Source organism: Stegodyphus dumicola, chromosome 2, assembly GCF_044657685.1.
Source record: "Stegodyphus dumicola isolate Sdum_Otavi_A_Nest chromosome 2, ASM4465768v1".
In the NCBI taxonomy this organism is placed as follows: domain Eukaryota; kingdom Metazoa; phylum Arthropoda; class Arachnida; order Araneae; family Eresidae; genus Stegodyphus; species Stegodyphus dumicola.
Window position 1 is genome coordinate 25,752,611 of NC_140769.1, and position 11,288 is coordinate 25,763,898.

General features: G+C 31.7%; 1 protein-coding gene across 3 annotated transcripts in view; it reads right to left on the reverse strand.

The window, feature by feature from the left end:
- The window catches only part of LOC118186109 (glutamate receptor ionotropic, kainate 2-like), a 550,727-nt gene extending 540,323 nt beyond the window's left edge, over nucleotides 1-10,404 (reverse strand). For all 3 annotated transcript variants that reach the window (XM_085810533.1, XM_085810531.1, XM_085810532.1), the window contains exon 1: nucleotides 10,166-10,404. In XM_085810533.1, the coding sequence (XP_085666659.1) occupies nucleotides 10,166-10,259 (94 nt within the window). In that variant the 5' untranslated portion in view covers nucleotides 10,260-10,404. The remainder of the gene's footprint in view (nucleotides 1-10,165) is intronic.
- Between the last annotated feature and the right edge of the window lie 884 nt (nucleotides 10,405-11,288).

Here is an 11,288-nt window from a genome sequence, read left to right on the forward strand (position 1 = left end):
AAATATCATGTATGAAATATTACATAAAAAATATTACATTTTAATTTAACACTACTTTAACTTAATAAATTTCTTCCTTGTCACTGCTCAGTATAATCAACCGAGAACGTTTCTTCGTTGGAATGAGATCACTTTCACTTTCAGAATTTCTTTCTTCATTTAAAGTTCTGGCATTTTCTTCCCTCTTTAAAAAATCTGTAATTGTATTTGCTTACTAGTTTTTACTGGGTCAATGCAAATTTCTCGATATGGAGCTAAACAGTTTTCCAGCTTGCTTTTGAATTTTCGGCTTATTTCAGCGGAAGGGTCTGTACGAAGTAAAATGATTTTCAGCTAAGCTTAGGCCTTCTTTTAATTTATTTTAGTGTTACATTATTAACTGCACTATATTCATAAGTGCTAGTGTCCTCAAAATCGAGTTGATTTATAACTTCGGATGCCATTTCCATCAAATCTGCTTCGTCAATTTCTTCTTCCGCTAATAAATCTTGAACGACCTCAATAGCCATGTTGACAAAACGTCTCCGATTAATTTAGCAAGTTTTAATAAGCCAACAATTTCATTTTCTGACCATTAACGCACGTTTTCTATTTCATCTGAAGATGGAAATATCTTCTTCCAACAAGCAGTTAAGGTTGATGCTTTCAGATCGTTCAGAAACAAATATATGATTTCGATACAGTGCTTGATTGAAAATGTGTTCCAAGTTTCCATTACCTTAATTGATTTTGAATCGGTTACGTGTAAAATGCACTGTAATGCTTTTCGTGTGTAATATGTTTCAAAGGTATAAATAATATCTTGATCCAATTGTTGGAGTAACGAACTAGTGTTAGGTGGTAGGAATAATATTTTGACGTTGGGATGATTCAAATCTTGTGGGTGACATGGAGCATTATCTAATATAGTCTTGAAGCTCAAATTTTTCTGCCTTAAATAACATTCAGCGTCTGGCACAAAACAATTTAAAAGCCAAGCTTTAACTTCATAACCAATGTCCTAGAAGCTTCATAATCAGCCGTTGCTAATCCCTCTTGAATTCTTATGCTATCAGTTACAAGACGCTTTTTGAAATTTTCGAACCAACCTTCTCTTGCCAGAAAATCTGGGATGACAGACGATTTTCCATGTTCTTTAAGGTGCTTGAAAATTTTGAGTGCTTTTTTTAAATATTAACATCCAACGGAAATGTTTTTTTTGACAGTTATCATCAATCCAAATGTTGAGTGCCTCTTCCATTTTATCAAATTTTGGTTCTCGCGGGGGGGGGCGAATTGCACGTTTCGCGAATGTCGAAGACCCTGCATCAACTGTATTTTTTTTTTTTTTTTTTTTATTCCAAAGGGGCTTTTCGCCTGAAGGACTATCGTTTTCGTTTTGCGATTTTGCGTTGAAGAATCACTTTTCAAACTGTTGCCACCAAAATTTAGAGTACTGCATTATATTTAAAGAAATTAAATAATGAAAAAGCTGCATAAATATATGTATATTTCCTGCATTGTAATAAAACAACGATATATAGAGCCATTGAATTTTGAATGACGTAATCCTTCTACAAATATGGGCATGTGGAAAACCAAATTTGAAATTTGGAATTAGTTTTTTTATCGATTTCATGTTTTGTAAACCTTTAGCAAGTTTTTGAGTAACAAACTCAACGATTTAATAGCCAGCAATGGCATTACTATACGGGGGAAAAACCTTTTTGTCTCCAGCGCGCGGAACTGTGTATCTTAAATTCTAAAGATATGCTCATTTTAAAATTATTTTGCGACTTTGCTATTGAATTGAATTTTATGGTTGGTGCAAAGAACATGATATTTAATAAGTAAAGGTAACACACAAAAAGTTAAAAAAAAAGCTCTTTTTGACGTAATTTAAAAATCTTAAACTTTTCAGATTTTTTTTTTTTTTTTATTTTTATTTTTATTTCTTTATCAGTTTTCTTAATAGTCCGGATTGTTGCTTCATTCAGATTAAAACTTTTACCAATGTGAGATGTTTTCTCCTTTTAAACGACGGTCCAAAATTTGTATCTTTACTTCTAAAGAAATGAATTTCCTCTTAAACATTGTTTTTTATATTTATAAGACATGTTTTGGGACTGAAACTTAATGTCTTAAAGATAAAAAGGTTTTTATCACACCGTAGCTAGACGCAGACTGCCGACCAACAGCGCGAGACTCTTGTTCTCAGGCTACGGAGATTAGGATTCGAATTATGGAAGCCGAACTTGCAGGTTGTGCGTTTTAGGGCAGTTATTGTGACCTGATGTTGTTCACCATCTATGATGTGAGGTTTCTTCATTGCTATCTGATGACTGTGCTCTCTTGGGACTGGGTATTGTTTCTGTTGTGCAACTGTGCTTTGGAGGTCATGGAAGGAAAAGATTTTCCTCCGTTACCGGTTAAGAATTCAACAGTCGCTCTCCAGCACGTGCCTCGTCTCCCTGAGGACATTTGTTCTTACGGGTACCGGATCCTGGAAGACAACTGGCAGAACTTATTAAACGGGGATTCTTATGTGTTAAATGACTATATGGGTGTTCTGCTCAAATATGAAAAATATTCGTGCGGAGTTCATTATATTTATTCGGATTCCATGAGCAATTTTTTTATCGTGTTACAGAGAAACCGTCTTATAGGAAAACTGTGTTGTAGGTGGGTTCTCGCAATTTATGAATTGTGTTAGAGCGAAACCGTGTTATAGGATGTCGTGTTGTAGGAGGGCTGTACCTCCAAAGTACTTGATCCATTTCAGGAAAACAGGAAGTGTCCAACTATTCAGAAACTTTCAGAAAGTTAATGCCGTCTCTTTCAGCATGCTTGACGTTTATTCGGAGTTACACTTATTAATTGAGTATTACGAGTTTATTAAAAATCTTCGGCATTTTAATGATGTAAATAAAATTTCGTTAAGTGCTTCCATATACAGAAAAATATATGTAACTTATCATTCCGGTTTCTGGAAGAACAGAAATGTAAGTACTTAAGTAAGACGTTGTTGCGGTAATTTAAATTCCATTTATTAATTAGAAATACTATAAAATTATTAATTAAAATAAAATGCATAAAATCATAAGTAGTTACTATATTGTTTGTTTCTGATTCAAAATAAAGCAGATAATCAGGAGAAATCCATTCATTTTATTCCTTTGAAAATGTATCATCATGTATTACAAAATACAGTTTTGACATGTATTACAAAATACCGCTATACAAAGCGTTCCCAAAATGTATCATAGAAGCTTTCCTGAAACTACAAAAATTTCTAAAATCAAAAACCTAAATAATCTTATGTTTCGTAACCTACAGTAATTGAAGTATTCAGAAAAACTTTCATATCCTATACCTGACAAGGACACATTAAAAAATAACTAAATAATAAACTAAATAGTTGAATCTGCGAGACAAGGAAAAGATTTAGGATATTATAATTTTAAATTCCCTGCGTACATTTTATTCAGCAGATTAAAATAACTTGAAGAAACTTTAAGCTCAGTATCGTTTCATATATGCGCTCAAGGAAAATGGTAAACGTTAAAAGAACTCAACCAGATAAAATTATGTTAGCTCGGTAATCCACCCAATCAAGAAGTAGCACTTGTTCTATAAAAAAAAAAAAGGCGAAAGCTCAGTTAATTGAGCTTAAAGCTCAAAAACCAAAGCTTTGTTCCAACTTCGCTTCTCCTTTGTTTTATAATCTGGTAGTTAGTAGTAATGATCGTAAAAAAAAAAAAAAAAAAAAAAAAAAAAAACTATCAAAAGTAAGTGCACTATAAAAGCTAACATTTATTTCTGTTCGAGCTGCTTTAAGCCTAAAGTCTTTCAGCTAATCTTATGTCAGACATGGCTGAGACCAAGCACATCTTAATAAATCTACCCATCTTTACATACTCTTGTTATTGAATTTAAGTTCAAAACAAGAGTTCCGAATTTGATATAAAGTAGTTGCGCTTTAAGAAAACAGAAATTATAGTTAAACGGATGTTCATTATAATTCCTTAATTTACAGTGTTTTGTATTTTTTCTTTTGTATTATAGCATTTTAGAACAAACTAAATGCAATACACGATAGATTTCAATATAAATGCTACGAAACTTAAAACATTCAGAATGAGCGATTTACATATGTCTCTTTCTTAAAATTCAGCATCCCGGTCAAAAAAAGTACTGAAATTTAAATATTTATTCAATGAAATATTTTATTCTGGTGTCCATTTTCTTAGAAACCTTAGTGAATTCCTATTACCTTTGTATAAGGTTATAAACTTAAAGAATAAATAATCTATCGTATTTTTTTGCAAACTCTGCATTCGTTGAAATGTTGGAATATTAACCTGAAATGCCGTCGTTTCGAATTATTATACGCTCCCTTTCTTATTTCGCAAGTTCACAAGTGTGCAATCTTTAGCATTTAACTAATTTCCTTTTTCAAATAAAACAAGTTTTCAACTTTCCTGAAATGTTTCAGATTTTTAAAATCAATCAACTTTCTGTTAGTTACTAATCTTTTTTTTTTTTTTTTTTTTTCTTTTTCCTCAAAAGAGACGTTAGTCTTGAATGAGGTGTTTGTCTCGAAACGGCATTTTACTTTAAATCTTTATAAACTTTGTACCATTTTCAAATTATTGTCACCAAATACTATCTCCTTGTACTATATTTAAAGAAATTAAATAACGAATAATTTGCCTGTATGTATGCATATTTCTCGCAATGTGATAATACAACTGTACAATCACATTTTAAATAACCATCAATTTTTGTCTAGAGTTATCGAATTATGAATAACGTAGACCTCCACCCGAAGACCTCTGAGGTCCCATATATTTCATACTTCGTTAATCTTTAACGAAGTTTTGTTTAACAAAAATTTGAAAGCGATCAGTCGCAATATTGTGAGGAATAAAACATTTTTATTTCCAATTGGAGACAATGTCTATCCAAAATTCTAAAGATACGCACGCTGTTTTTAAATATTTTATGATTTTGCTGTTGAATGGAAGCAGTACTAAGCAAGTACTAAGAGCGTGATATTTAATAAATAATGTTAATGTAAAAAATTAACAAAACAAATATCTCGAACTTATACTCTTATTCGGACTGAATATTGATATTAAAAACTAAGAAAGACTGATAAAAGTAGAAAAAAATTATTGAATTGTATATGTAGTAAATGCGAAGATAGCAATGCTTAATAATAAAACTAAAAAGGAAAACAAATAGTGTTAGCAATAATGGTGTAATAGCAGACTGGGTGTAATAGCAGACTGGTGTAATAGCAGAATGGTGAAATGTACGGTGGGAATGCTGCAAGTGAACGAAGCACCCAGCAGTGGTTTTCTCGATTCCGTTCCAGAAATTTGGATGTCAAATGTGTACCTCAGTCTGGTCGGCCAGCCACCAAGTTGCCGCAAGTTGCCAGGAAAGTTGCCGCAAGTTGCCAGCCGCAAGTTTCCAGGAAATAGCGGAGGCATTAAACATCAACCACATGGTAGTTTGAAATCATTTGAAAAGAGCAGGATACAAAAAGAAGCTCGATATTTGGGTACCGCATGAGAAATTGTCCATTATGAGCTGCTGCAACTTGGAGAAACCGTCAAGTCGGCCCTCTACTGAGCAGAACTCGACCGTTTGAAAAGCAATCCAAAAAGAGCGACCAAAATTGGCTAACAAAAAGGGAGTTGCGCTCCATCATGTCAATGCTAATGGTGTAGCTAATGGGTGTAATAGCAGACTGGTAGAATACGAGCTCAGAGAAAGCGTAAAATACCTTAAAACAAAATTCGAATCCTTTCAGGCATTTTTTAATCCTTTTATCAATCATAAACAGTATATTTTCTTGCTGACTGACTGCTGAGTTAAGAAAGATCAGCCTACGTTTAATCGTAATCAATTTATATTTCCATAAAATATCGTATATATATATATATATTGGCGATCATGAAATTCACGAATTTTTACTTAACTATAGATGTACCTGTTTTGGTAATTTTTTCAGCGAAATATGTTGCAATTTCACTATTATTACAATTGATAGATTATTAATACATGAACTAGAAATAAATATGCTTTTTGAAATTTAGTGATATTTCGAAAATTATAAGAGAAAAAGGTGAGTTCTTGCAAATAAAATGCCTTGCATTTTAATTTAATGACACTTTGGTCATCGGCAGAGATTCATCTTGTATTTGCCAATATCTTAATTGTAATAATTCCATCGCTACAGAACTTCTGTGGTTTATCGACGAAAAACTTGGCCAAGTGATTTTCAGCAGCGCTTCAGTCGGCCAGTTTTTTACGACCAAGAGAGTTTTCTAGAGACTGAAACAAATGGTAGTGATACGGCACAAGGTCCGGGTTATAAGGTGGATGCATCAAAACTTCCCAACCAAGGTCCATCAATTTGTTCCGCGTCATCAAAAATGTGTGTAGCCGCGCATTGACATGATGGAGCGCAACTCCCTTTTTGTTAGCCAATTTTGGTCGCTGTTTTTGGATTGCTTTTCAAACGGTCGAGTTCTGCTCAGTAGAGGGCCGAATTGACGGTTTCTCCAAGTTGCAGCAGCTCATTAGGGACAATTCCTCATGCGGTACCCAAATATCGAGCTTCTTTTTGTATCCTGCTCTTTTCAAATGATTTCAAACTACCATGTGGTTGATGTTTAATGCCTCCGCTATTTCCTCGCAACTTGCGTGGCTGGCCGACCAGACTGAGGTACACATTTGACATCCAAATTTCTGGAACGGAAACGAGAAAAACCACTGCTGGGTGCTTCGTTCACTTGCAGCATTCCCACCGTACATTTCACAAAATTTTCGACATGTTTTTGCAGCGTTTTTACCTTTTTCATAGTAAAATATGCATCACATAGCGTATTTCTTCGGATATTTCACTAGTTTTCAAATCAATATTACCTTTTACACGAGCAACGAATTAGAAAATTATCTTCACATACAATGAAAACTGAATATCATCTTTGAAGCACATGTTTGTTTTGGACAATCGGGTGAGTTTCGTCGTATATATACGAATCAACACCATCTGGTAGCAGAAAAACGCGGAGACTTTTTATATGACCCTATATAATAAAACCCGAGCTAAGAGACTTAAATGTACTACCCTAAAAGTTGAATCATAGCAGATAATGAAACTGTAGACAGGAAGTACAACATTCGTAGATTAATTATTTAAGGTAAAAAAGAAACATACTCACGGCTATAGAAAGTTAGAAAGTTAAATGTCACTTCCGAATTAAACTCATAAGAATAAGTTGTATTTTGAGAGCTCATAATACGTAGACAGGAATTTAACAAGATGTATTATAGATATTCCTTGCTTTTAAGAAAGTTTATGAAACTAATAGAAACTTGCTTATTTATGAAAGAAAGAATGTTAATAAAACTTAAATCATCCCCATAGACGTTGCCTAATATTTTGGATAAAGCATAATGAGTAAACCTTTAATGCAGAGCACAATATAAAAGTATAATTGTAAAGCATAATGAATACATTTTAAAAATCTAAGACATTGATGTTTACGGATATTTTTATCATGTATCGTATATAGTGCACTTTGATTTTAAGCTTATCATTCGCTGAAGTATATCAAATATTTTGTTGCATATCATGGGAAAAGGCTTTCTACTAAATACCTTCTACAATCTTACCTTCTTGGGAGGCGAGACTCTTGATAGATTTAAGCAACTTATCGTTATGTCCAGTAAGAAAATAGAGAAATGTAAGAAAAGAGTAAAAAATCTTTTATTAAGAGCTCAATAATTAACAGAAGGCACTCCTTGTTCTTACACACCAGCCAGCATTTTTGACGTAACTCAAAAGTAATAAGTTAAAATTAAAACTGAACTAATTAGTAAGTTAATCAAAGGCTACACAGAAATTAGTAACGCACAAATTGGATCAAACTTATACCGACGTGACAAGTACTATCGGCAAGAATAAAGCAACACCGAAGACGCACTGCTTACCAGCAGAATTCCATCTAATAACATGACCTTCGACAGGCGTAACACGCTTTGATTAAACAATCTAAAGCCTTCGTTTAAATATTATCTTTTTTTACCTTATTTGAATACGAGCGAACATGAATCAGCATTCTGGGAAGAAAACAGAAAGAGATAATGACAGTAAAGATACTGAACAAAAAATAATTGGTTAGATAAAAATAAATAAATCCTTACAAGCTTTTCATAGATATCGTGATTTATATTTATAGATACATTGCGAAACAAGATTTTATTGTTGTTGCTAAAAAATATGTTATTATTTTCACATAAACATATGATAAGAAAATATTCCATTTTGATTCACACTTAATAGCACGCGGTATATAATAACTCAATTTATTTTTCATTAAAGACTCCAAAATATACTTTTGTTATCTGTATTGGTATTCACATAATCAAAAGCTAACTTCAGTATGCATTTCAAATTTCAAAATTGAGTTTATTACCTAAATGATCTTTTATACGATTTCTAGTCTTCTTACATAATGGCCAAGCGCTTCTTCACAAAGTCCTAAAGTTCTGGAAAAGGTCTTCAGAACCAGTATTTTCTTCAGAATAATTATAACACGATCTCGATTTATACCTTGTTAACGTTTCTCCCAAATATGTATGCTAATTTAGTTATAGGGCCATATTTCCCAATGTGTATCTCTGTAACAAACGATATCATATTAACATTTTGAACGTATATATACGGCTTGGCCGCTTTGTAGGCTGAGATAATACTCGAGGTACTAAACGTTCATTATTATCATGCTATATTGCATGAAAAATTGTATGCTTTGATAGAACAATTATTTTTCAATTGTTTAGTTCATGGAAATTCTGTACTCTGTCCATGACAAAATATTTCGTTTTACAATTAAAGTTATGAATAAATAATTTGTCTCAACATTTTTAACCTTAAAATACCAACCGTAAAATTTGATAATGAAGTTATCATGGCCATTTCGCATTTCATTTTTAAGATAAAATTGATTTCTGGATGTCAGTGATATTTATAGATTACATTCAAATGTATATATATAACACATATTACATATTTTTTTCATAGAAATTCCAAAATTATGCATATTTTTTCTTACATGCGAAATATATATATTTCGCGTATTTTCTGATATTTTCTGAATAGTGTATGAAAATGATATATTTTAAGGAATTAAAATATGTTCCACTTTTCCAGGGGAAATGAATGAGGAAAACATGTAAAGTTCTTTGCATTATTCTTATCTTTAACTAATTTAAATCTTTTGCATTTTGTTAATCATGTTGGAAAGAATATCGTATAAGCATTCTGATTTTCTTTTCCATAGCTGCCGATATTTTGTTTACTTCCGTCATTATTTAGAGCATATTTAACCAGCAATGGATTATAACCTAATTAATAATAAATGAATAAACAAACCCGTGCATAATAATGAACACATTAACTAGTAATGGTTTATAATCTAGGTAAATGAACACATTCATAATAGTGGTTTGAATCATTTCAAATCCGCAAGGTATTATGATCATATTTTAAAGTATTAAAATCGAAATATACTTCACGCATATTTTTTCTTGTTTCAGAAAGGGTTTTTCATTTAAATAATTGAGTTTCAAAATATGTATTCAATTTATTATTATTTTAATACATTAAATGATGCCTACAAAAATGTTTCATTTCTTGTATGGACAACTTATTAAATGAGGAATTTCACTACGAAATTCTTAAAGAAGATCTTAAAATTTTCAAAATAATATTATGCTTCTCATTGCATTAAGTAAAAAAATAGAGTATTGCTTAAAACCACGGCACTTTAAATGATATCTGTAGTCCAGATGTTTTGAAGCAACATAAAGAATAATTCCGGAAAAACTTATTTAAAAATTGGCACTCTTCATTTGCGTGCTTGTGATTTTAACCAAACTAAACTATTACAGCTGATTCATAAATGAAACAGTCTTTTAAATTGAATAGATCCAAACTTTATTTTATTGTTCATCAAGCTATTGTTCAATTAGAAGACATATTTTATTTTTATTTTTTTATCTCTATTTTTCTGTGCCAGCAAACGTCTTATCCTTTTCCTCCTGACCATAAAAAGACAATTCTGCTTAAAATCATGTTGTTAAAATCTTCATAAATATCACTTACCTATCTTCAACGTCGCAGGCAAAGCACCCACGTGGCCGAAAACGCTGCACAAATAAACGGTGATCACAAACACAACTTCCACATCCGAAGTCATGTTTTCTTCTATTCAACACTTCACAACTTCAGATTGTGCCATGATGCAAGACTGAAATGTCATTAGGGTTGGGATAGGTTCATCAAGCCCTATGGGCCTGTGTCTTGTCAATCCTTTCATGATACTAAATAAAGAGCATCCTCTCTCCTAGGATTCCTCTTAGCATCTGCTGGAGCATCAAGATGAGAGTAGGGATTTTCTGGATGAAAATAGGGAAAAGTTAGGGATTGTTTAATTCCGTGTTATTCCCTATATTGAATGGAAGTCTTCAAATATACGTGTGAATACCATGTAGGAAAGTTTGGTGTTTCTTTTTAGAGTAGTCAGAAACTTTAAGTCACTGTGCTGTATTGGAAATAAAACACCACTTGGAAAACAAACGCAAAAACTGAAAATTATTTTTATTGATATTCATTTTGCTAATGAGCATTTACTTTTATTAAAAAGTCTTGATAAACTGAAAAATCTTTTAAAAATTTTAATTAATCAGTTTTGCAATATAAAACGTCCGTTTTCACTATTATAATGCAAATTAACTCTTTAAATAAAATCTTTAGTACATGATATGCTATTTGTAGAATATACACTTCTAAAACAAACGCATCGGTACCGTTACCCATAAAAAATTAAAATAAACATTTTGGCAATAAAGTACAAGTTGAGTAAATGTTTTATTTTGAAGAATGCATTAAGAATTCTTTTCCAACAAGTCTACTCTTAAGCTATAAATAGGACATTATAACCTATTACAACAAAAGTAAAGAATAAAGCTAAATTAAGACTAGAAAATTAAGATAGTTCTAGACTTTTCTATTAAATAAGGAGGATCAGAATAAAACAGCAAAGAGTACAGAATAATGACGGATTTAATATTCTTTAATTTGCTTTACATGTCCTAAGTTAATAAATTGTATGTACATATGTATATACTATCTATACAGTATTTAGTACGTACTACGTTTATATGTACTAAATTATTAATTTGTGGTCACCTTTAAATCGATTTTAACTACCCTAAGCAACAAAATT